The sequence below is a fragment of the Acanthopagrus latus genome, chromosome 9 (assembly GCF_904848185.1).
Source record: "Acanthopagrus latus isolate v.2019 chromosome 9, fAcaLat1.1, whole genome shotgun sequence".
NCBI lineage: Eukaryota > Metazoa > Chordata > Actinopteri > Spariformes > Sparidae > Acanthopagrus > Acanthopagrus latus.
Window position 1 is genome coordinate 5,722,947 of NC_051047.1, and position 27,549 is coordinate 5,750,495.

General features: G+C 41.5%; 1 protein-coding gene across 1 annotated transcript in view; it reads left to right on the forward strand.

Moving 5' to 3' along the window:
* The window catches only part of lats2 (large tumor suppressor kinase 2), a 32,338-nt gene extending 5,391 nt beyond the window's left edge, over nt 1-26,947 (forward strand). Inside the window, exons 2-9 of the mRNA XM_037109754.1 lie at nt 990-1,710; nt 13,830-13,962; nt 14,131-15,731; nt 17,417-17,644; nt 17,869-18,223; nt 19,347-19,529; nt 20,577-20,683; nt 21,854-26,947. Of these exons, the coding sequence (XP_036965649.1) occupies nt 1,345-1,710; nt 13,830-13,962; nt 14,131-15,731; nt 17,417-17,644; nt 17,869-18,223; nt 19,347-19,529; nt 20,577-20,683; nt 21,854-22,417 (3,537 nt within the window). The 5' untranslated portion in view covers nt 990-1,344 and the 3' untranslated portion in view covers nt 22,418-26,947. The remainder of the gene's footprint in view (nt 1-989; nt 1,711-13,829; nt 13,963-14,130; nt 15,732-17,416; nt 17,645-17,868; nt 18,224-19,346; nt 19,530-20,576; nt 20,684-21,853) is intronic.
* The last annotated feature ends 602 nt before the right edge of the window (nt 26,948-27,549 follow it).

A 27,549-nucleotide genomic window follows, 5' to 3' on the forward strand; every position in this document is an offset into this window, starting at 1 on the left:
TGAACTGCGGCTCCTCACGTGAGCCTCCTGACAGTAACATGTGCATTCACTCCAAACGTCATACCATCTGCCCCAGAGGAGTATTGCTGTTGTGGTAGAATTCAGAGTATGTTCCTGCAGATAAGACTGTCAAACGGTGTTAAATGTCTGATCACAGGGGAGCATCACAGGCAGAGAGGCTGAGGCAGGGAGGGCTGCTGACTTGTTTTGACCCCATGCTGGAGCCCTGCGCTCTCACATGGGTGTTTACCAATGACCACGTAGCAAAAGTATGCAGTGACGGGGGCTGACTCTTGCAACCGCAGCTATGCATTGATGGGGAGGTGTTTCATGACCCCCAGCATTCCTGAATTATGCATTAGGTATGCACCAGCACTAATACTGAATCTGACTCAGGTTAAACCGGTCTCAAACTGGTTTCATGTGATGTGATGTCTTATTTTGTCAACATTACTGAAAATCTGTCAAAACATTTTTTGACAGTTTTTGAAGTTGAGGTTATGCTATCACCTGAATTTGTCATCCACCTCTGATGTAACACCACAGAAAAACAGTATGAAACCCTATAGTGGGTCGGTTTTTCAGCACATTTATTCTTCATAAAAGCCTGCTGTATCCCAGTAACCTTTGATACTTGTTGACATTAAATGGACAGTGAAAATCCACTCATAATATCCACTGTATATGATGCTTACATGAAATTTAAACAATGTGACACATCAATATTGGTATGTTGATCTATACCATGCTGCAGTCCACTGATACCATGGTAGTTCTTGCTTTTAATTGCTAACTTATTTAAAATTCCTCATCCTTTTACCTTCTGTAATTCTGGTTCATTTCCACCCACTTGTTTTTTTAATTGCAAGAACAGCTCTCCTGTGCTTAAGATGTAAACTGCCTAGCTTTAATTTTAGAAAAGGAAAAAAAACATGCCTACTATGCATGACCACAGTCTCCATGCTCTAACTCCATATCTTCCTCCACAGGCGAAGATTGGCAGCATCATGGTTTGGCTCCGTGATGCCCTCGTGACCAGCTGCATTTCCTGGAATAAGCTGGAACCTGAGCCTTGAAAGCCACACCATGGAATGCCTGTAGTACCACACTTCACCTTCATCCAGCCCACCAGCATCGGCAAGAATCACAAACACAAAGAGAGTGAAAAATAAATAAGGGACACGGGGGAGGACTCCCACATCTGTGCCTCCAATCTGCTCCTGGAGAATCTTTATCTATTTAGGTCAGCCAGCTTGAAGGGATCTTTTGGAGGGTGTAGGGTGGGAGTGCCAGTTGTGTGCGTTTCCCTTTTTAGAGTAGGTGCCTGCGCTGGGCACTGAGGCCATGAGGCCCAAGACTTTCCCAGCTGCCCCGTATGTGGGCAACACACGCCAGAGACTTCAGGAGATCAAGGAGGGTCTGAAGCAGCCGGCTAAGTTGGTGAGCCAGGCACTTCATGGGAGCAGCTCCCGGACAGAGGGCGGCAGAGGGGCCGACTGCAAGAGTGGGAAAGACACAGCCAGTCGACAGCAACAACTCCGACCACCACAGAAGTTCACCAACTACCAGAATGCCTTGCGGGAAATCCGCAAGTCTCTCATGCCCTTTGCCAATGAGTCAGGTCCGTCTTCTGGGTCAGGACACCCTGCGGGCGCTGGGGAGGTCAACAGGCAGATGCTTCAAGATCTGGTCAATGCTGGCTGTGACCAGGTAAGCCAGTGAGAATGTGTGTGTGTGTGTGTGTGTGTGTGTGTGTGTGTGTGTGTGTGTGTGTGTGTGTGTGTGTGTGTGTGTGTGTGTTTATGTGTTTGTATCTTGACTGTTTCCTGTAGGAGTGTGTGGTCTGGTCCTGGGTCTGAAAATGTGTTTGGATATTTCACATTATATAATGTGATAACTTGTGATAAAATGTGATAATATTTTATGATATCTATGCTGTTCTGTAAGTTCTAATACAGGGTTCTTTACAAGTCTTGAAAGTTTGGAAATGCGTAACGTTAAGTGTTAATGCTTGAATTCAATAATACTTCTTGGAAAAAAAAGCAACATTTTCAGAATAAGCACCCGTGTACGCCAGAAATCTCTCTTGATTTGAAACCCTGTTGTCCTATCTTTTATCCATAAACATAGTCTCAGCCGAAGTGCCAGAAAATGTACAATGTAGTGAAAGTTCATACAATGGTAAAGGGAAGTTCCGAAAAATAGTTATTTTTTGAATAAATCATAATCTCCATTAAACATCAGTAAAACATAGATTAATGAAGATGTGGATTGATGAGAATCTCCTCATCAAGACAAGCAACAAATGTCAACTCAGTTGAACACAAACAAAGTCAACTCTTTCACGGCTGCAAGCTTATTAAAGGAGAATTCTGGTGTTTTAAACCTGTGCTGTACATTTATACGTTTTGGTGTGAAAATTATTCATACTACAAAAGTTTGGGAATTTTTCCAATAAGTTAAACCAATGGAAAATTGCTCTGAAATCTCACGAGAGGTGAGTTATTGTTGCAGGAAGAGGTGTGTGTGTGTGTGTGTGTGTGGAGAGAATTTGTTTCCAGTCATTGCTGTATCTTAAAATGATTTGACAATGTAGATGAGCCATCTACTGTAACAGCTCACCTTGCATTGGTCTCTTTCTGGAGGAATCGTTTCTGTAATGGTGTCAGACAATTACAATAACAGCCTCAGCCTGTGAGTGGTGAAGAATAACATTGCAGCTATTGCAGCTGTGCCAGAGACACCAAAATATGTAAGACATAGGGCTCAGGTTTTAATTCCATTTTGAAATTATCAGGAAGCAGTTGAGACTTCTGTCAGTGTTGATGGGTAAGTTTAATTTCATTTCCATACAAACAAAATTAGTGACATTTAGGAGTCATGACTGTTGAGATAAAGTTGCTATTGTGGTTTATTTTTCGATTCTATTTGTTACATTCTTGTACTGCAGCACATTGTGCCAGTATATTTTACACTTCTGCTCTGTGAATATGTGAGACATTGACAAGAAGCAGAGAGACAGGGGGTACATTGTAGTGTGTATGAATATGTTACTATTGTGTGTGTCTTGGCAAGTGTTGCCCTGTCACTGTGAAAGCCACTTCACTCAGATGTCTGAAGCCGCTCTGCCTCCTTCGGTCAGGAATTTTTAATGAAAGCAGTCAGGAGTGCTGTACACTCATAGATGCAATACAATACAAGTCCTCCCTGCCAAGTGTACAGCATTGCGGTTACATAACACGCGACTGAGCGTTGAAATGTTGTAACATCAGGTGGGTTTCCCAACTGGGCTGTTCGATGTTCACTCCCACTGTCCCACTGGAGAAATGCAAGAGCGCCATCGAACATCTCTGGAGAGTGTTTCCGTGGGAAATTAGCGCGTCCTGTCCACTTACCCATAAGTCTCGGAAACCACTGGGTGAAGGCATCATGAGGATGCTGTTAATCAAGGGTCACTTCACTTCCTGTGAGCTGAAGGAGAGTTGACATAAAACCTAAAACATTACGTCTCAAAACTTTTATTTTATTCATCTAAAATATTTAAAACATAGATTTTGAAAGTTACGTCTGCAAGGACTTTTTGCTGTTAATCACTGAACGTGTACAAGTATGCACAACTGCAATTCATTGCACCTGTTACATAGGGGGAAGTTAAATTGGTTGTGTGCCACCTTGTTGTTTAATTGGAGCTGCAACTAAGGGCACTTTCAGTCAGACACTACCAAAAACAATGGAAGGAGGGTTGCGTTGGTGTGGATTTGTTGCTACAGTGTATGATTGGAAGATGAAATATGAGCCAGGAAGTCCACTTAAAGCGTATTAAATGATGTGACGCTGCAGAGATCCATCCTGGTTCAGGATGAATGATGAAGATGAATGAGAAAGCGTGTGTTTTTGGGTTTATTGCCACTGTATGTACCTCCCTACATCACTCGGGTAATACACACACATGCTTCCTCCATGGGTGTCCTCATTTTACTTAGTCTTTCACTGAGGTTGATCAGGGCTTCTCTGGAGATTCAAAAGTTTTCTAGTTACGCCTCTAGAACCATAACTTAATTGATAAAATTCTCCCAGCAGGTAGTCATTCATCTTGGCCTCAACCAAAACCCAGCATTCCATGTAGTGCTGATAACTAAATAATAATAACTAAATAATACCTAGCATCCTGCTCATGTAGGCAGCAGTAGCATTATTAAATGCCGAATTTAAGTAGACAAGAGCTGCTAGCATAGGCAGCTAGGTCAACGATGCTGGTGATTAGTTATCTATGTTAGATTAAGCACTGGTCATCAAGGATGGTGTCTTTGCTTTCTTATGTTTTCCAGAAACTCACGTTTTTGGGGTGCAAAATGATACAGGGCAGCATTGTTTCCAGGAGCTGGAGTAGTGTGGACACTAGCCTGTGTTTTTCAACAAAAATGGACTAGTTTGTATCAGTGTTGTCACCACACTGGATTTTTTTACTTCAATACACTACCTTGAAAAATAAATATGTTGGATATCCTGGGGGAAAATTGCAGCAACATTAAAGGGAGTAAAATTTCAGATTTTTATTAAATTATAGATATTTTAAGGCTTGTGTAATGTGTATTGGGAACAACAGCATTTAAGCATTATTTACTTCTGTAGGAGACAGAGAAGAAGTGTTCATGGTAGTGATGGACAATATACATCAGAACAGGACAAGAGAGACAAACCTGTTGTTGCCTGTGTGGGTGGACAACTGCGCCTCTTTATAACAAACAAAACGGTGAAATTATCAGTTACCTCGTCAATATCAGTCTTGAGAATAAGTTATTTATTGGATATCCATATCGTGCCTCTGCATCCTGGAAATGACTCCAAGTAAAGTGAATGAGCCTAAAATGAAATTGAGGAATAGCAGCATTTTATCACAAAACGCAGCTGGTGCAGTGTGGATTTGGTACACCAGTGGTTAAACAGCCCCGGGACAGGCCCTGTGATGGAGCTCGGCATGTGAAGAATGCTCAGCTCAAGCCAATGCACGGAATGATGAAGAAATCCTCCCTGCTCCAGTTAAGTTATGAGGCTGCCCCCGCAGGGAGAAGCTTTGGGGCTGAGCCAAATCGATTCCAACTTATCAGCCAAGACCTGCTGTTTATTGGGTGTTTGTTGACTGGAGGCCCTTTGCTCTGCGTCTTACATGCCTGGATAATCTGCATAAGTTCACTGTGACAGTTGCTTCATACTTTTAGGCTTCATGTTTCTTTTAAGGTCAGTAGTCACTTAGAGAAAAACACACTGTGGGACTGATTCAGTGATTTGCCCAGTAACATTTCAGCAGTCCCAGAGGAGGAGTGAGAGGAAGGCTGGAGTTTAGTCACACTCTTTGCAGATTTTAATATGCAAGAATGATTTTGATTTTGATGTAGAATCTTGGTTGTAACGATCAATAAGGTGGCCTGAGAAGTTGTACTCCGTATTGTTCAGTTTGTCATTTACTGAGTGATAGTTTCATTCATACATACAGACAAGAATCCCTTTGGTCCCAGAGGCATCGCATGGAAACTCTCTGCATATTCCAAACACATTTTCTATCGTCCCTGGAACGACTGGGCACTGTTAGTCTCCAGCCCACGTCTGTGACCCAAAGAGATCACATTATTCAATATTATTTATATATATAAGATATGATATATGATATAAAAAATATATTCCACTGAATGAATTTAGGTTTGAAGCAGAAATTCGTCTTTTCTTTTTCCAGAGTTCATTTTAGAAATTGAGTCATCAGCGATGACAATCCAATAATGTCATAAGATATCAGTCATAGGGGCCATTCTTCTGCAGAATGAGTGCTGTTAAACATTTTGCTGTTAATACCTCTATAATTTTACTTAAGTAAGGTTTTTGAATGAAGAACTTTTACTTGTAATGTAGCACTTTTAGACTGTTGAACTGGTACTTTTACGCTGATTGGGTGCCTGTGACAGCAGCGGTGTGGAGCTGTTGCTCTGTTCTCTGGATGGTTAATAGTATGTTAGCAGACAAATGGTAAACATCAGATAGACAACATGAGGATCAATGTGCGGAAAGAAAAAAAAAACGAGTTTAAAGTATCCAAAGTGCTTTTACAAGCTCAGACAAGAAACATGGCTTGACTTCTGAGGACTTTGGGGATTATATGATTTATTTTGAGAGGTGGTTGGAATTTTCCCAAACGGGAAATAAAAAACATAAAAAAATACATCTAACAGCAAAATTGAATACACTGAATTAATCCTAAACTGGAAAGATTTTCTCTCATCTTTCAAATTAATATCTTTTATTGACCCTGAAGTCATTAAAGTTCACAGAAGTGATGTAAAATATGAGGTATTTCATTTTCATGAGAAATTGTTTTCATTGTCTGTACAGCGGTGTCTCAACACCTATACTGAAAAAAACATACGGTTCTAATGTCAGCCTTCAAGTATATAACCTAGTGTGTATCCAAGTACATAAAGAAAATGACTCTTAGAATGGCAGGAGAGGATGGGAGTGGATTTTAAACACTGATGCTCCTCCTCTGCATTTCTAGCATCTGTTTGAGATAATAGAGGAAACTGTGAAAAACCTTTAGGCTACAATGGCAGCCATTTCCTCAGCAAGTTGACCTCCATTGCTGCCAGCATTGTAAATGAACCAGAGCAGCACTGGCCCAGTCAATACAAACAGGAAGTGAACATTCAATGGCAGCAGGGTGGAACAGTTCCTTCTGCTGCAGTCGAGTCGCCACCCCACGTCGCCTCTCCTTCCCCCCGTCTCTGCTCAGTCAGACTCAACGTCTTTGTCCCCCTTGGTCTCTGTACATGTATTTGTGTTTGTTTTGCCATACATACAAGGAATGCACATTTTAGATAATTGTTTTGATTCATTAATGTTCAAACCTTGACAAACGATTATTAATAACTGAAGTAAATTCCATTAAAAACAGGGGTAATAAAGAATCCAATACTCACTTTAGCAATGTTATAGACACAAAACAAATCCCAGATCATGAGATTACAGAGCAGGTTGTCTACATGAGGATATTCAGTATGAACAAAAGTGCAACATAATCGATATTGATAAGAGAATTTAACTTCTCTTATTTCTTGCAAACAAACTGTGATGCTTATTGAATCTGAATAATGTCTGAACAGTGCAGAAAGTAAATTCATTAAATTCAGGTTCATTTACATTTCAGACATACTAAAAATGCTTTTAGTATAAGTTTAAATTCTTTCCTCTTCTTTCCCTTGAACAACGAACACTGACAAAGGCTTACTGATCACCTGCTTCGCAAAACCTGATGTTGTCTGACAAAAGCTGAACTTGCAAATACTACAGCAAATGGCTAACTGACTGCCCGCATGCAGAGATGGTTTATGGATGCATAAGAGGAAAAAGCAAGTCAGTAGTCAATGCATAGCAAACAAACTAGGCAGCCATTTTCCATCAACAATCTGTTTCCTCTTACAATGATGTGAGAATTTTGAGAGTACTGTATGTATGAATGATGAAATGAGTTGCCAACTATTTTGATTAATGATTACACATTTAAGCAAAAATATCAAACATTTGCAGCTTTTTACCCCTTAGATATAAAATTTGCTGCTTCGCTTTGTCATCAATGATGGTGAATGAAGAGTCTTTGGGCTTTGGACTGTTGGTTGGACAAAAGAAGCCATTTAAAGACATCACTTTAGGTTCTCTGAAATTGTGACAATCATTTTTCAGTGTTTCATGCTCTCATAGTAATTTTTTATGAAAATAACCACATAGTTTAGTTTTCCTTGCTCTGGGGTAGTGGAGGCAGAGGTTAAATGAGAAGTAAACTGCCTTATATGGGGGAAATTGATGATTCAGCAGGCTAAACAGCCAATCAGACAGCTCACTCTGCTGTTGCTCTGGATGTCGTACAGTTCTGGCTGTGTCACTGTGATGGCCTATTCCAGTGCCATCAAGGCTGCCATAGCTCAGTTTCTTTGTCCTTAAACACCCCTCACCTAATATCTCCTTCACCTCTTCTGCAGGCAGCCCTGTTTTCAGCCCAGCTCTTATCAGGTAGCCTCATCGTCCTCCTCCTATCCGTCTCTCCTGTCTTCTCCAGCTGCAAATATAGAGCAATGTGGCCCGTTACATAATCACTTTTTTAAAGGAGGAAATGTTTTGGAGGGGGGAGCGTGGGTGGGGGGGGTCAGCATGCCACGCATTGAGATGACAGGGAAAGAAAGGAAATGAAGAGAAGGAGGGGTGTGTTCAGCACTTTCCTTCCCTAAACTCCTCGGCCATCATCACAGGCCTTCTGCTGTATGTATGGTACAAACTGTGGCCAGGAAGGAGTGCTAAGGATATGAAACTTCAACGTGTGAGCGAGCAAACACTGCGGTGTTTATGTAATGATGAGGCAAACAGGACGTGACAGTGTGTGTTAGTGTTTATGGTTTGTGTGTTGGGGAAAGGACGTGGCTTTCCTCGGCTCACACTGTAATAATTTTAACCTCGCTTAAGCATTGTTGTACATATTGCTACCATGGATGAGGAAGACAGCACAGGTTTTATGGCTCTCTGTGTGGAAATGATGCATGGACGTCCCTCTTGGCATGTCCATCCATCTGGCTCCTGAACATCCGCCCATATGGCTTTGATTTTAAGGGTCCCATTCTGGAATGTCTTTTCGAATTGGGTCAAAGAGACGGCTACTATCAAAAAAAACTTGTGACTGTTGCTTTTAGGCAAAGAAATAGTGTGTGTTTGTTTGTGAGTAACTCAGTCAGTGTTTGCTCGTTGTGTCAGTCTGCCAGAACAGTTGTGTGTCCATGTGTAGAGTTTTTACGCTGGTGATTATGCGTTTGGGATAACTCGGCGGCTTGCGGCCGCCAGCCATTATGACAAGGGTACAAATGTGGCCTGGGTATTTTCGACAGACACAGAGAAAGAAGGAGAGATGGGAGAAAGACTATCCAGAATGCAAATAGCTTGAATTCCTGCTTCCTGGGCTGAGGAATGTGAGCAAGGAACATCTGTCGCCATGACAGCCGGGGTCACCAGGCCTGCCTCCACCCAGTACACACACACACACACACACACACACACACACACACACACACACACACACACACACACACACACACACACACGCCGCTGTTTATACTTTGTTTCCTGTGTGTGTGTGTGTGTGTGTGGATGGTCAGTCTCTGGCTCAGGGAGATAGTTATGTGTTCATGCGGATACAGTGGGAGTAAACCAAAGCAGGCGTGTGCACGTCTCATGCAGTAGTGTATTTACACCTATACAGATGCACTGTGATGGACACCACACAGACACACACATGTTACACAAGGCATTGAAAGTGTGTGGCCTTGGCATTTCCTGGCTTTGAGACCTGACTGTGCCCACAGTTGCTGTTTGATAAAGTTGGACAGTATGTGAGAAACCATAGGTGTTGCATTTCCTTTTATTCTTCTGGCAACAGTTTTGAGTTAGTTACAACATGTCTGAGTGACATACAGTATGCCATTGTTGCATAGCAAGCCAGGCAGGTAAATTTTAAAGCATGTTTTAAACACAGGCCTGATTCGAAGTTCTTCAAGACAAATACATTATAACAACAGTTTCAACATATTCTATCTCTGGGGGTGTCCTATAGATTTTTTTTGTATAAATGGAGTGAAAGCAATAATGAAAATACCTGCAGTTTCATATAATAAGAATAGCAAGAACTGCGACCTCCAAAGTGAACATACAGTTAAATCATCACCTCTCTGAAACAGGTTCAACATAAACAAACATTGTAACCTCCATGAAGGAAGGATTGTAAATCATTTACAGTGCAGTGATGGTCCACTATTAAGTTGTTCCAGATACACTAATGACAAAGAGTGCACCATTAAAAATTATTTAAGAGCTTAAGAAAGGCAGCTGAAGTTGATGCACAATGACAATCATCAGGAAGTTGTTTCCATACATCCATAGCTTGGCAGATAATTGCATTTTAATTATTTTGGCCCCGACTTGGTGCACCTCTATCTGCCTACTAGACCAGGCAGCTGAGTGATTTATAAAACAGCAACAGTACTTTTATATCTTCTAAAATGGTCTTGAAGCAGTTGTTAAAATTTAAGAGCAGGAACAGTGTGTTCAGTTCTCCTGGTTCTTATAAGAAATCTGGCAACGGCCGTCTGATGTGCACTAGTTGTTTATTGGTCTTTTTGGAAAGAGCAGTGGAGAGGCCATTACAAGAGTCCATAAATAAAAGTACATATGTTATGTTAAGAGTAACATTTTTTTTTTTATATTTATGGTTTAAAAATACAACTTTATGATTACCGCTGTAGTGCTATAATGTGAGTCTTGGTTTAAAACATTAAAACAATGAGCTAACAGCATCAACAGAGCCTGAAGACAGAGTTGATGTGTCAACGTTGTCATACAATTTAAGATTACTTTTTTGGATGTAAAAATTATCAACAGGTACTCTAATGAGTTATTTGTTTATTACTACTTACTACTGAATTAATATCGAAGCATTTAAATCAATATTGAATCAAATCAATATTGAATCGAATTGTGACCTAAAGAATTGAAATCGAATCGTGAGGTTCTTAACAATACCCAGCCCTAATGCCAACCAGCTAGCGCTGGATTCAAATCAGTGTTTCAGTTCTTACTGTGCTTCTAGGGGGGACTGAAGTGTCAGCTTTAAAAGGCAGAAGACATTCCTGCATGTGGCCAGCAGGGGCACCAGAAAGCGTCTCTGAGAGCAGCCGGGCAGAGGTCTAAGTTGAAATGTCTTTGCAGTGAGGTCATATATACCATTTGAGGGGATTTCCTCAACTAGGTGTGGGTCGCTCAGTTGGAGAGGGAAAGTCAATGTTCTGTTGTGTTTATCTCACTCACTGCAATACTGTTTGTTTACATGTTTACTTTTGTTAAAAGGGCAGGAATTTGATCAAGGCAGTTCTTCACGGTCTTGTTTCCCGACCTTTTTGATTTGCAGGTGGGGTCAGATGAACTTAATGTGTACATCTAGTTTAAATAGAAAATACAGGGCAGTCTTTTCATGAAAATTGAAGTGATTTTTAAGTGCTAGTTTTTGCTAATTGATATTAGCCCACAGACACTAAATAGAGATAAACAGAAACATTTTGTCATATAATGACAAACATTGATTGAAATGTCAGTGTAGTAATGTGTGTGACTATATTCAGCCTGATGTAAGACAGATTGTCCTTGCGCATCATATACCAAGCAGGGGTGGACCGATTTTCGGACAATTAACTGGGTCAATATTCAGAATTATTCTGATTATTGCCATCTGTTGTTTTTTTGCGTCAGATCACTAATAACAAAAAAACATTTAAAAATGCACTACTTTGGCTCCCTGTGTGCAGTTATCACACTGTGGTCTCACTTAGAGTCCCGCCCACAATAGTATCTGATTTAGTTATTTTGCCGATTCAGATTGTTCTGTTTTGCTAAGCTACTACTAGTTACATTTAACAAAAGTTATCGAATAAAGGTAGTAGAGTAGAAGTATAGAGAAGCAGAAAATGAAAAACTCAAGTAATGTACCTCAAAATTGTGCTTGCATATAGTACTTGAGTAAATTGTAGTTGATACATTTCATCACTGGTTATTCTTAGTTTTGACACAGTTTTGTTTTTACTGCAATTCTGTATCAGTTCCAGGCCCCTCTGGGTATCTGGCTCCTTGATTACTTATTATCAGCATCACCATTGGCCCTAAAATACTCATACCAACCGATCCCTAACACAAAGTGTGAGTGTGAGATATAACACAGAAGTTCACTATCTGTGCTATTTGACTAACTGTCAGTTTAGCTTTTGTTTCCCTTTTCTCTCATCTTGATATAAATCCCAACATTTTAACCTTTAAATCAGATCCACAATTGGTGGTGTCTGTGTCTTGCTACAACCTCAGGACATGTGAAGGTGTCTTGGTTGGAGGCGGGGGAGTGAATGGATTTCCCATTTAACCCATGAGCTGGAAAGCTTTTAAGATCTCCTGCTTTAGATTAACACAAAAACCAAAGGAATGATCGGCACTGTTTAATAAAAGGCCGTAAATACAACTAAAGGAATGCTCTGCATTTTTTCCTCCTTCGCATTTGTGTCGCTGTCTCTTAATCATAAATTACATGGCAGCTGATGAACAGAAAATGTCAAAGTGGTTAACCAACATTTTTCACATAGGTGACCTACATACCTCTTGGCTTTAACAGTGGCCCACCTGTTTGAGCCAGGGATGAGTTGCCCATGCATGATTGAAGAGGGAGATGAGGCAACCACCAAATAATACAATGGAATGCCATTTTACATAAAGAGGATGGAAAATGCAGTCTTCTCGGTGCAAGATGTTCAAGAGCAGTTGAAAACAAAAGACAATCTCTCTTTGATTATATGTTTTTATATCTTATATTAACTGAATCAGTTAGCACAGTTTGTAATGTCTGCCACTAGAGGTCTCTTAGTCAAAACAAAAGACATAAGTAGCGTGGGATCATGGGAGTTGTTGTCTTTACAGTTGAACAACTACCTATGCTGATGAAAATCTATCCTAAGTGTCTCAGGCAGAAACATTTTAATCTGTAGTGTTTAGTCACATTCACCAACTTTATTCCACACTCTGACTCTCTCCTTGCAGTGATAGCAATAAGCAACCAAATGAAGCACACCATAACACTGAAAAATTTCCCTCTCTTTGAGCATGTATTTGAAACATTGGGGATGATGTCACACGACTCAACAAAATTTAGACAAAGGTCAAGCCATTTTTAGACATTTTAATGCAAAAATGTTAATATCATATGTATGCTACCAAATTCCCATGACCTTTTACACTATATCCATCTGGTATTGCTTGTCCTCTGTGTTTGGTCCTCTGACAAGATACCATAGCTCCATCTGTGCTTTTTAATCAGCACAATTTGTGTGACTGAGACTGTGACTGAAAGTAAAGGTGACGTAATATTCCTGGCAAATAGATCATTACTCTGAAACAAGTGCTGAGTCTTAACCCATGCCGTAACCATACTGAAATGAACCAAACCCAAGCAAGGAAGGACATATGTTGTTACACTAAGCTTTGGAGAATGGTTGTAGTGATATACAGTTTGTGCAGTTAATGCAGAAACACCAGTGTTGTCCCAGTGAAGCTGGTCTGGAAGTGCCACAGAGGTAGATAGGACCACACCCTGCTACTGGCCTACCACAACTGAATCATTCACATGAAATAATTGCCTCCATTATAAAACATGTAGTGATACGCTTATGCTCAGAGTTTTTGTTGAACGCTGACTAAAGATCTGTACACTCACTGTTTCTGCTTTGACCATTTCTCAAGTTTCAGTTTGTTTTCTCCAATGATCTTTTTCACTTTAAAACATAAAGCAACAAGCATTTGAAATATATTCTACCATCACCATTTATTTAAAATACTCCTATATCCATAATTAATCATTTCAATTTCTAGTGGCCATTTAACCTCTTTTGGTGGCATGTATTTGTGTGTTGTTGTGACAAGCACAGGAAGTAAATGGTATGTAACTACAAGCAGAGATGATGCAGGTGCTTGATCACCTACTGAGCCTTTTTTTTTAATATGTTTTCTCTCATGTTTTGTGACATCTTTCAGGGCAGTTTATCTGCCTGTGTTTGTGTGTATTTGTTTGTTGTGTATTTGTGTACGTTTCTTTAAAGCTTGTGTTTTTGAGAATGAAAAGCAGGCTCCGATTGTCTGGATAGATTTTTGTTTTTACTTCTTGATCAAACAGTTCCTGATTTCATTTAAACAAGTCTGTTCATGTGTGTGCTTCACAGGAGATGGCAGTGCGGGCGCTGAAGCAGACAGGAAGTAGGAATATTGAAGCAGCCTTAGAGTACATCAGCAAAATGGGATACCTTGACCCCCGCAATGAACTCATCGTCCGTGTCATCAAGCAGACTTCACCAGGTACATACAACCTCAATGAATTGACTTTAGCCAGTGTATTTTTATATGCTCTTAATTTCTCTAGTACTGTATGTGCTTCTTGATCTGGTTACATTTTGGGACAGAAAGTTACATTGGATTGCTATAATTGCTTGATATATTGAGTAACCTCACTTCTTGTCCTTTCAGGAAAAGCTGGCATGCCAAACTCATTGGACCACCGACCTCCATTAGAGGCCTCAGGTGAAGCAGGTGCCATGCCTCCATACCACCAGATGGGGGCTCCTATGTATGATGGGCCAGCTGGATACGGCCCTGAGGGTGAGATGCCCAGACCCTACATGAGCGCTCCGCCTGTAATGAACTACATGATGCCCCCGGCTAGTGCAGCACAGGGCCCTGCCATGGGAAACCCAATGGGACGACCTCCCAGTATGGGGACCTATCCAGCAGTAATGGCCCCCCAGGGCAACCCTGCCAATACCATGTACCCTCCAGGGGCCCAGCAGAAGGGCTACCCTGGTGGTATGGAGCAGCATGGGCCCATGATGAGCTACAACGTCCCTGGCCAGCCTCTGCCGCTCCAGCCTCAGCCACCAGGGGGACCAGTCCCAGGCCCCCATTATGACTACGGCCACGCCAGGCCACACATGATGGAGCCTGCAGGCTATGGAGTCAAGAGGACCGCCTCCTTCCAGAACAAGATGGCACCGCCCCCCATGGCACCCCCAGACAACTATGTCAACATGCAAGGGAAAGGTGCCATGGGCCAGAACGGTCCAGGAGGAGGAGGGGGAGGCTACCCTGCTAACCTGTACCTGCCCACTCATTCCCACCCACGGCAGGCCAGCCCCACCTCCCACCAGGTTCACATGATGTCTCGTTCCCCTGGTGCGGTGGCAGCAATGGGTCCTGACTTCTCTGATATGCCTCAGGGCTTGATGGCGCCATCCAGGGCCAGCCTCAACCTTGATCTGTATGAGCACCACTGGGCAGGGCCTCCAGGTCCTGATGGGGCCCCTCCAGCGAGGCCGCCCCAACCCCAGGGCCCATTCAGGGGGGAGGTGCGTGTCCCCAGCAGAACCAACTCCTTCAACAGTCGCTCTGCAGGGCCAAATGGTGTCCGGCCAGCTATGACTGCACCCCCCACAGCTGGCAAACAGGACCCCTCCATGGGCCCTCCGAACACCATCACGGCTGTAACATCCCCACCCATCCAGCAGCCGGTCAAGAGTATCCGTGTGATGAGGCCAGAGCCCAAGACGGCTGTGGGACCATGTCACCCCAGCTGGATGACTGCTCAGGCCCAGGACGCAGGTGAGCCTCTGGCCTACATGCCAGAGGAGCCCTACCCTCTGGAGCCTGCTCAGGAGCCACGCTGTCCACCACCCCCTTACCCCAAAAACCTGCTCATGTCTGGTCCAGCTGGTGAGACAGGGGCCCTGGAAGGAGCCGGAGCCATGTGTGGAGCAGCAGACCTCAGCAACCCTGCAGCCAGAAGCACACATGGCGGCAGTGGAGGGAGCGGCAAGGCCGAGGAAAGCCAACAGGTGAAAGAGAAGACAAAGATGAGTAAGGGAGAAAAAACAGTGAAAGACAAGAAGCAGATCCAGACGTCACCTGTTCCTGTGAGGAAGAACGGACGTGATGAGGAGAAGAGAGAGTCACGCATCAAGACCTACTCACCCTTCGCTTTCAAGTTCTACATGGAGCAGCACATAGAGAATGTGATGAAGACCTACCAGCAAAAACTGAACCGCAGGCTTCAGCTAGAGCAAGAGATGTCCAAGGTAAGACAGCCCTTGAATATAGTCACTGCTGGTAGCCGCACAGCTACACTGCTGCAGACATAAAACAAGAATGGTGCTCAGTAGAGCACATACTTTAACCAAAACCTAGCAGTCACCTTTAGAAATAAAAATCACCATATCTCGCAATGTTAAAGACATTTAGAAAATATTCCTGTTATCAGATCTGCACCAAAAGTGAATGGGGTTTGTTCTGGGCTGGGAGCCATCTTCGAACTAAGTTTCATTGAAACATCCACAGTAGTTTTTGTGTGAGCCTGCTGACAAACAAACAAACATGAGTGAACATATTACATCCTAAGCAGAGGTAATAAACATAACACAATTAAAGTGAAGACAGTGAAAAATAATGCTCAACATTTAAAAACTTCCTTTCATCAGAGTTATTTAGAGTCATTTTAAATGTGTCCAGGGAGACCAGCTCCTGGTGATGGAGGCAATTTTTTCACTGATTCCAGGCAGACGGAGCAACAAATGACTCTTTTCCATGTTCAGAACAGACTTCTGAGACAGATTTTAGAAATAAGTCCAGGGGGCAAAGACACTACCTTCTTGTGCTTTTCTGCAGACTGTAGTTTTATAGATTGGATGGAAACAATGCTCCGATCGATGATGCCTTGCATATCCTGTAATTTTCTCCACTGTTGTTACTCTATAAAGCTTTTTTAAAAAATACCTTATTTACCTTTTGGCTTCACTGGAAAGCTTCTTTTAATAAGAAATAACAGAGCAGTTTTCCATGTTTAAGCCCAGTTACCACGAATTGTGTAAACTGTGTATTATTCCAGACTACTCTCCAAACAATATGTATATAATGAGGTGTTGAGAGTGAGTTCATAACTTCCCAGCAGCTGTTATTATTGTAAAAATAAGTTGCAAGTTTTAAAGTGCTTGAGATATGTTATCTTAGGAAACATGGCTGTTATGTTTATTTTTGTGTCAAACTAAGATTATGTAAGTATTGACTATTTGGCAAGCCAAGCGGCAACATTCCTCTTTTTGATAAAAACAGCCAAGTTTACATCATTATGTGGTGGTTTTCAACAGAGCAGACATCCATCAGTTCCCAGACATCCTGGACTGACTCAACTGAAGCATACTTTATTGCAGCAATTGGTTCATTGTTTTGGATCTTTGAAAGTTCATAGTGCTGAAAGAAAATGTCTGTAGGCTGAAAATACATAAAGAAACTTAGCAACATGCTTAAAAAAACTGTCAGGATAAATGTATAAGCAATTTGTAGTTATTGGTCAACTGCTGGTGAAGTGTTTGTCTGTATATGAGATGGGAGTGATACTGAGTTGTACGGAGGATGTCCAAGACGTTCGTCATCCAGAGAATTCTCCCTCAGGACTTTGTTTTAGACAACAAGACCTTTGTCCTGGAATGAGAAGTCAGTGAGTTCACACTTGTGTTTGCATGATCCTGTCCTGAGTCATGACTTTGGCCTCTGCCCTTTTGACCCACTTTAAAGTGATTGAAAGGTATTTTTTGAAGAGAAAAAAGAAACACAGCTTGAACCAGACAGTTAGGTAACAGAAATGGTTCAATTTGACAGCAGAGGTCAGGGCACGGGGTTCACCTCATGCTGCATTCCAAGGTCATTAATAGTCGACATTATTTGATCCAGTCATCATCTTTCTTCACTCCCTGTCCTTCCTGCTCAGGCTGGCCTATCGGAAGCAGAGCAAGAACAAATGAGGAAGATGCTGAACCAGAAAGAGTCCAACTACAACAGGCTACGTCGAGCGAAAATGGACAAGTCCATGTTTGTCAAAATCAAGACGTTGGGCATTGGTGCCTTTGGTGAAGTGTGTCTTACACGTAAGGTGGACACTGGTGCACTTTACGCCATGAAAACGCTGCGCAAGAAAGATGTCCTCAACCGCAACCAGGTGAATTAATTTGTTGTTTTTCATGTAGTTCACAGTACTACTGTTTTGAAGATGTCTCTAGTTAAATCCTGTGGACTTGTGCCTGTTACACAGAGGCATTCTTCTCTTTTTTATGTTTAATGAGGCAGGGCCTTTTTGCACCTTTGTGACAATATTTCTGCAATTTGAACCAAAGATAACATGTTGTAAAACAAACTAGTTCAAATGAGCACTTTTTGGTTCAGGTGGCCCATGTGAAAGCAGAGCGAGACATCCTGGCTGAGGCAGACAACGAGTGGGTGGTGCGTCTCTATTACTCCTTCCAGGATCGTGACAGCCTCTATTTTGTCATGGACTACATCCCTGGAGGAGACATGATGAGCCTGCTCATCCGAATGGGCGTCTTCCCCGAACCACTGGCACGCTTCTACGTGGCGGAGCTGACACTGGCCATCGAGAGCGTCCACAAGATGGGCTTCATCCACCGCGACATCAAGCCCGACAACATTCTTATCGACCTGGATGGACACATCAAGCTGACGGACTTTGGTCTGTGCACGGGCTTCCGCTGGACACACAACTCCAAGTATTACCAGAAAGGTGAATGCTGTTCTGGTGATGATTCTGTGAGGGTGCAATGGATTTTGTAAAATGCAACTTTGCAACATGTAGAAATATACTGTATAATTCAGTGCACTGATGAAAGTGCTATTCACAGATTCTTATTAAAATTACATCTCACTGACTTCTTATGGAAAATCAGATTTCATATAGAACTTTCAGATCTCCAGCTAATCCAGGCAGCGTGCTATGTTTAACACAGGGCTTAAAGTATTCTGGCACCGCGTGTGGCGTTTGGCTGCAGGAGAAAAAAAATGTCCTATATTAAAAAAGAAAACAAAACCTCTTGATAGCATTTCAGAGTTCATGAGTTCATCTGCCAATGATATGATAGGAACACAACTATCCCTCTCTCAAACTAACATTATTAGCCAATCAGAAGTAGAAGGGGGCAGGTCTTGGAAAAATGTGCTTCAACCAAGATTTATGCTGCATAGATACCCGTGCAGAGATGTCACAGAGGAGAGTCGGATGGAGAGTAAGTTCATGAAGCCTGGGGAAGATGCCATCCTAATTGATAAAGGATTTCAAATAAATGGTGCTGGGTGGGGATAGAAGAAATAGGGAAAGATGGTAAGCCTTTTGGTCGCTGGTGCAAGTAGTCAAGAGAAGCAGGCGCTTGCTTCTGCACTTTGTGCTCGAGAAAGCTAATATATGCAACTAGCGGTAAAACAAGTGCTACCTTGTCACAAATCAGACCCTGCTTATAGAGCAGCTGTTCACACTCTCCAACACATAACACGATTACGGGAGTAACAGCCACAGCTGACGTACAGGCATCAATGACTGACCGTGTGTGAGAGACTTGAAAATACGCATGTGCATGTTCATCGCAGAACACGATTTTTCTTGCAGGCTCTCCCAACCCCTGGTAAATTAATTGCAAAATAATACAATATTTGAAGACAAAATTGCTCTGACAAAACTGTCAATGGAGTAAACACCTTGCAACATGTAAATGAATATAGCCAATGCCTCAGCACTTAACGCTGGAAATGAAAGATGTCCTGATAGTCGTCTCCCCCCACACACACAAAAGGTTCAGGATTTTTCTTTGCTTTAACCCCTGTTAACAGCTTTGTTCCCCTTCTCCTGTTATCAGGGAGCCACGTCAGACAGGACAGTATGGAGCCCAGTGACTTCTGGGACGATGTGTCGAACTGTCGCTGTGGTGACCGTCTGATGACACTGGAGCAGCGCGCCAACCGGCAGCATCAGCGCTGCCTGGCTCATTCACTGGTGGGAACACCAAACTACATTGCACCGGAGGTGTTGCTGCGCAAAGGTGGGTGAAAATAGGATGGATAACTGCTGCACAACCATTTATTTTATATCTAACCACCACAATATAAGAGTTTAGACACTGCTGCTTTGTGTAAAGTCACTGTTTTGATTAGCTCGTGGTTGGAAAGAGAGTACATGTAATGGCTGGAAGGGGTGAAGTTTACAGAATGTAAAGGTAATCATGATAGAAAATTAGCATCTTTTTAACAATAACTTCTCTATCAACAAAATAGTTATTTGTTTAGTCTGGATAAGTTATTTTCTTTGAAATTCAAAGACAAGTCAAGGAACTTTCTTTTTATCTCATAATTCTGACGCCTTCCCTGGACAAAAGATGAAGAGTAAAAAAAAAGTAAACTTTGTTTTAGCGCTGTACCACCAGACTACAGACTGGCTTCTAACCTCACGCCATCCTCAGCATTCCGCCATGAAAAAAATATCTTTAAATTTGAATGATTTGTCTGACCCAGAGGACTTGGAATCCAATATGTTGATCTGCATTAACAATAACTGTTCTAATTATATAGAATCTGTGATGGTCGTGTTTGCTTATGTCTAGTTATTTTAGATGGATTACATTAAATGAGATTGTTTCATAATCATTTAGAAGTTCCCTGTCAGTACAGATGTCAGAGTAAAACAAACCAGGTTAAAATTGATTTTTTTTTTTCATTTTAAATTGTGACAAAAGTGTGTGCCAAATATGTTTTATTATTTATTTATATTATTAGGTATTGGGTTTCTCTTTTCCTGTAAATCAAAAATAGAATACTTAGATAACCTGTCCATAAATACTTGTGCGCAGACACATTTTTTGTTGAAGAAAACTGCAGCCTTGTTTTTTCCTACATTTGAAATTTCTCGTACTATGTATTTAAAGGACCACAAGTCCTACGGTGTTGATCCCGGTGTAATGTTAACATCTCTAGCCAGGCTTCATTGTTTGAGTGTGTACTTCATACACAGACTTATACTGAAATATGCTGTATGTTTGTCTCACAAATGAGAGGACCTACAGATGAATCTGACACTTGTGTCTTCTGTGCAGGTTACACCCAGCTGTGTGACTGGTGGAGCGTGGGAGTGATCTTGTTTGAGATGCTGGTGGGACAGCCACCCTTCCTGGCCCCAACACCTACAGAGACTCAGATCAAGGTCAGTGGAAAAGAAAAATACTGTACACTTTGACTGATAAATGAAATTACTGACTAATAAGTGAATGTTAGCCTGGTGTCCCTGGATCAGTTCGGTTGCAGTAGGCCAGGTCAGTTAAACAGTGCCACGTTGAATCTGTTGTCCTACATCTCTCTAGGCAACTCCAAGGTATGAATGAGACTTTTGACATCATCTTTTTAGCCTATTACCAAATCTCTGCAGGGTTTCCTTCTTTTTTACTTTTACTTTAGTTTGTTTGGCCAGGTGAGAGTATGGCCATTTGAAATGGCACCACAGTGGGAGTCCCCAAATAACAACACAGAGACACAACTTTGAATCTGATGAGACAGGAGAAAAACTGTGTAGTTTGTTAGGAATGAGAATGCAGTCTGAGCCAATGACAGTAATTGACTTAATTTATATGGGGTCACGCTTAAAAGACAGATGTCACTCCTCATGCATTACAGATATGGCTGGTCACTATTTACCTGGCTGGGGCTATAGGCCTCAGTGCCTGTTTCTGCTTGACATGGAAACCTTTGACTCCATCCATAGAAGACTGTTAACTTTACTCAATAATTGAATCAGAAAAAGGTGAACACACTTCATCCAGCAGCTCAGCACAAACACCTCATCTGTCTCTGTTCTCCCCAAGCACCAAAGATCCTCTAGAAAACAAAACAAACCTTCGACTAGGAAAGAAACTTACAATTAGCATAAATGCTTAACATACATTATATGCTATATCCATTATACAATATATGGATATATTGTATCCATTATACAACATATCCATTGTACAATATATACAAAAACGAATATAAAAAAATGGCCTCAATGTTCTTGCTGCTTACCACCTCCTGTTTTGTTGTCTTGTGGCCATCTTCTGTGGTTGACCAGTATAGCTGACAATGGCTAGTACTGTGGTCATGGATAGCCACTGTACCGTACACTGTACATGCACCACTTTTGAGCAGCCACCACTGAGATAGCCAAGAAGAACAAAGACTGCTTTACTTACAGTAGGACGTACATGAATAACAGCAGGGGAATGAGGGGTCTGAATAAACTTACAGTCTTGAGTATAGATCATACAGATCGATTATTTAAGTATGATATTGTAACTGTAGTAACCTCTATTGGTGTGTATCATGTCTCTCCCCTTTGCAGGTCATTAACTGGGAGAGCACCCTGCAGGTGCCTGCCCAGGTCAAACTGAGCCCAGAGGCAGTTGACATCATAGGCCGTCTCTGCTGTTCCGCAGAGGATCGTCTGGGTGCTAATGGTGCCGGCGAGATCAAGGCCCACCCCTTCTTCACCCAGATGGACTTCTCCAGCAATCTGCGGCAGCAACCGGCCCCGTACCGGCCCAAGATCGCCCATCCGATGGACACATCGAACTTCGACCCTGTTGAGGAGGAGGGCGGCCCCGGGGCATGGAGCGACAGCGGGGACAGCACCCGGGCACTGGACTTGCTCTGCTCCCCGCATGGGAAGCACCCAGAGCACGCTTTCTACGAATTCACCTTCCGTAGATTCTTCGATGATAACGGATGTCCCTTCCGCTACCCTAAGCCACCTGAGTCCAGTGAGGTGCTGCCAGGCATCACTGGAGCCACCTGCATGGGTCCAGAAGAGGAGGACGAGCAAGAAGAAGAAGAGGAGGAAGAGGAAGATGATGATGACGAGGAGGAGGGAGAGCAGGGTGAGGGATGTGAGCCAGTGTATGTCTAGAGCTGCAGACTGACAGGCTCTGTGTGTCTGTTACTGCAACTAATCATTCAGCTCATGGCCCTCCCACCTGTCACTGCTCTTCCTCTGTGTATGAGTCTGTGTGTATTTATGCATATCTGGCATGTGTGATTGTTAAATTGCAGGAACAGGACTGACGAACATCGCCACCTTGTGGAGCCTAAAGTCCGATCCACAGTGGCTTTAAATACAAAACTACCCTGATCTGGGACCAAGAACCGACATTCTGTGTGTGACTGACTGCATCAAGGGTGAAGCATATGTAGAGGTTAAAGGAGAGAATTAATATTCTCGGGAATGTAAGGATGTCTGATCGCAGACAAGATTCCTAGTTAGAGGACTGCTTCTGGTTCTTCCAGCGGTTCCTTGTCCCATTCCTTCCACCCTTGGTCTTACGGACGGAGCTACTTCCTGTTTTACCAGAGCTGCTTTACACTCGAATATTGGACACGGCAATGTGAAGAGTGGAACTGGTTTACTCGTTGATCGTGGGGTCGCAGGTGGGGGTTTAGGGGCTGAATATGCAACATGCCTCTTTCACAGCTGCTGCAAAATAAGCTACAAAGACACATGCATGCACATGCACACACTCACGCTCACGTATTCAGCACAGATCGAGCTCTGTTATAAAGGGTGTAAAAGGCTTCGGTCTCTGCAGGTGGAACTCATTGTCCATATTTAGGTTTCAAGGAGTTGGCTCAGACTAGATGGGCGAACAAATTAGGGCTGCGACTAACAATTATTATCATTGTCGATAAATCTTTTGATTAATTGTTCAGTTGTTTGGTCTTTAAAATGTGAAAATGGTGAAAAATGTCGATGGGTGTTTCCCAAAGTCCAAGACGGCGTACTCAAATGTCTTGTTTTGTCCACAACCCAAAGAGTTTCAGTTTACTGTCAAAGAGGAGGAAAGAAACCAGAATCAGAGAATTTTGCCTTTTTTTTCTTAAAGAAAATACTCAATTAAATCATTCAGGTTCATTTAAAAGTTGCTATCTCACTGATTAATTGTTGCAGCAATTGAACAATTTCTCCCAGTTTCACAGAATGACACAAGTACACATAGACAAATATTTTGCAGACATCTTAGGTAAAAGAAAAATGTGTCATCTGATAGATTTGAGCTTTCAATTTTTGCAGATTTCTATGTCTGCAGTTTATATTTCGGCCTTTGTAGCAGATCAAATATCAGAAAAGTAGAGTCAGATCAACCAGACAAAGTATTTTTGGTTGCACCATCTGTCTTGCATATCAACAGCTGCTACATTTTGTGCCAACATGGAGCCAGTCATTCTTCCCTCAGAGGTTGTTGTTTCAGATATCTGTGTGTTCATGAAATGCTTCCTCTACCCTGACTGACCATTTCAGAGGTCACCTCCAAAAAAATCCTCAACCTACTGTACATAGGCACAAAGAGTGTATATAAGGTTTGGATTGGGCTCTAAAAATCAGGTCCAATCGTGTTTTAGACTGATCCAAGACTGAACCACTGTAGCATGCATTGAGCCCAAGCCTTATTAAAACCAGATATTCACTGTTGGCCTGACATGCAGTGAATTTCTGCTCATAAATGACAGGACGAGTTGGATCAGATGAAAAATCTTCCTGCCATGCAATGATACTTTGTTTACGGGGGACAGATTGCATACTTGTTAGTAAAACACATAGTTTATGTTTAGTAAAAGAACAGATGTATAGAATTAAACCGAACCTGATTTAAGAAAATTCAGATAAAGTCAGACAAGGGCAGGAGTGAAGCTGTCGGGTCTGATGGGGCTTTGTTGGTTTCTGACTGAGAATCAAAGCTCTAACACACACACACACACACACACACACACACACACACAAAGATGCACATTTTACAGCTATTTTGCAAAGATGAGTCCCACAGTTGCATTGTAACTTAACCAGCCTCCTCTGTCTTCTGGAGGCAGTCATGAAAACACAAAGCAACATGTTCTTACAACAGCAAACATGTGATAGTATGACTGACTATGTGCAATACAAAAAAATACATTATATTTAGTTTTCTAAACACTTAATATCCTTTTGAACGTTTAGTACTGTAATGTACAAATATATTGGTTTATATATATTTTCTCTTTTCAGTTACAACATGCTGCTTAATATTGTGGTTAATATTATTTTTTACATTATTATTGTAATTGTTCTTACATGTGTACCTGTTTTCTTTTGTTGGGCTTAAAGAAGTGTTGGCTTCAGTGCCAAGTGTGCTTGGGTTTTGAAAGTAACGAGCCATGTGCCTTTCTAATTGAATGTTGGAGCGTGCGTCGAAGGAATCAATGGTTACGATCAGTGTTTGCAGAACATCGATGGTAGGCTCTTCACCTGCTGCAGCCAGGCTGGTCCTGACTGCAGGAGAGGAGGGTGTAAAGGGGTCTGGTTCAGGAAGAGATGGGACAGAGTAGATAAAAATTAGAGGAAGACGAGGAATGAGGCAGGTTGGATTCAGGAAATGTAATTTGGAAAAAAGAATGAATAGCTTTCTCTATTTTACAAAACTTCAACAAAGAATTAGTGTTTGGTACATTTTCTTTATTTATCCGACATGACCACAAGTTTAAGTGTTGATTAACTCTTTTTACTACAGACCTGTGCCATGTTCTGCTGCCCAGCAGACGACACTATCGTCCAGTACCTTCTTGCTTATTGACAATCAGTAAATGGTAACTGCTCTCTGTCTCAAACCGAACTGTTTGGTCAATTCCGACCAAACTCTTCCAACAGTATTCAGAATTTGACGTAATGACTGGGAATGCTAAAGGAGTCTGAACTTTTAAGTGATTCTCTGATGCAGATTGATGGAAAATGTGTGGATCAGACTTGTTACAAGAGCTTTTTTTTTTTTTTACTTTGCTTGACAATGTATTGAAAGGTTTTTTTTTCTTCTGTAAATGTGCCTTGTGTTCTAAAGTGAGCATCTAAAAAGATTGCATTCTTATTATCATCTCTCTCTCACAAACTTCTTTTACCTGTTTTTGTTATCATTATTCTCGATTTGGGGAAGTTGACTGAGCGCACTCTGTTTCACACACTGGCTTTGTTTACATGCACTAACAATAATTGTCTTTTTCTTATCAGCAGCAGGTAAGTAGACTGAGATGAGGCAGAAATTGAGGGACAGTAGGCAAAACCATGAATTATAACTCCTGACATCAAAGACTGATGAGCTGTATAATCTGAAGGTGGTTTTTTTTCTCTTTATCTCTTAAAGGGGCAATTTGTACAATATAAGCAGAACTTGTTAAAAAAAACATTACCAACAGATTGCAGAAACACAGAAACAATATCAAGTCCCTACAAAGAAGCCTAAAATAGCTACAGCAGAGTATAGTGAGCAGAAGTTGTCAGTTACTTTGGTGATATGCTGCCCCCTGTATTTCTGCAGCAACCTTTACATGCTTTTACACACCACCCTTTAAAGTCACATGAAAATACTAATCAGATGTAATTTTCTATAACTCAGTGTATTTGCAGTTGCAACATATCGTTGTAGGAAAGGCAAACAGGGTTTTCACCGCTGTACAGTGCTGAAACTCAGGTCATGTTCAATTTATAAAGCTGCTGTTTTCTCAATTACGAGGTGTTTAAATTTAAATTGTTTATTTTTTTCTATTCGTATAACAGACTGACAGATTTGTTGCTTAGATACAGAAAAAAGCTAACATGATCATTATATGAAAGAGCCTATTTTTGCTCTTTGTCCTGTTTTTAATGGTGGATTTAACTGGACTAAAGTCAGTATTCTGCATGAAAACAGAGCCAGTGCTGCCTGTGAGCTGCTCACTGTCTTTTACAAAGCAGCACCACTGGAAGACAAATGGATAAAGTGCCCTGTTCAAGGGCTCTGTCGTTAAAATGAAAGCTGGCAGGTGCTGCTCTCTCACTCTTCCCCATTCAGTGTTTCCACAGCTGGTCCAGACATCAGACCAGACTTCCTTTCATATCTCTAAACCTCTGTTAGGCTGCGTTGCCATCGACCAGGACTGACCGCTTCATGAAAAATAGCTTTATATCGAGAGCCGCAGCTCTCTGCAGAGTGTGTGAGTTCCACAAAGTGTGTGAGGTGTTTCCTGGATGTGTTTTTTGCTTTTGGTTTCCCAGGTTAGAGAGTGACGACTGACAATCTTTAACTGACTTGATATGCTTTCGATCTGATTTCTTCATGAGACTTACTTGTGTATCCTTTTAATTTTGTATTTCTACTCTGAGGAGCCTCTTTTTGTCTTTGATGCTCCTTAATGTATGATGCAATTCTGTTACTTTGAATTTATATTTATACAGATATACATATTTTTTGTATCTTTTCCCCCCTTTTTCAATTTCCCTTGTGCTAATGTTCAAACATCCATGTCTACGCAGTATTATAGATGATGTAATGTGGACAGCTATCTCTTTTTTTACATTTATGTATGAACTGAGAATTTGTAAAAATGCTTTCACAGTCCTTGTGTGTAAAATGTATGTATAAATTAAATTAACCAACGTGGACTTGTGTTTTGTTTTTGTTCATTAATTTTTGAATGGAATGTGATTGATTAACTTTATAATAATTTTTAACTCTTATTTTTAGTCTTATTCACAGCTCGAGTGTTAGCATACATGTCAAATTAGATTTTTTTTTTTTTTTTTTTGTATTGAATTACATCTTTGTTGGCTTTAATCCCTGCAAGTAAATCAATCTGAATTCAGTTCACTCCTGTTTATTTAAGAAAAGATTTCTGCACTTTAATGAAGTGCAATGATTGAAGTTAGGGACTGATAATTAGGGGAAGATAAATAGTTACTTACAAAAGTCTAATACATCTTACTTTTCTTGATGGGGAAAAATGGGGTGCTGAACTTGACTGAAGAGCACGGAAACAAAAAATTAGGCCGACAGATTATTGGGAATTCAAATCTCATTCTATTTTTGACATTTGAAACAAGCTCATTTCACTGTATTTTATCTCACTGAGGCTGACATACCTTCAGTGGTTGGTCCTTTGAATAAGTAGCAAAGTAGCAAAACCACAACATGAAGCTACTTAACGGGCACTATTTGGTTTTAGAAAAGAAATTTAGAAACCTAAAAAGGTAGTTTTGACAATATT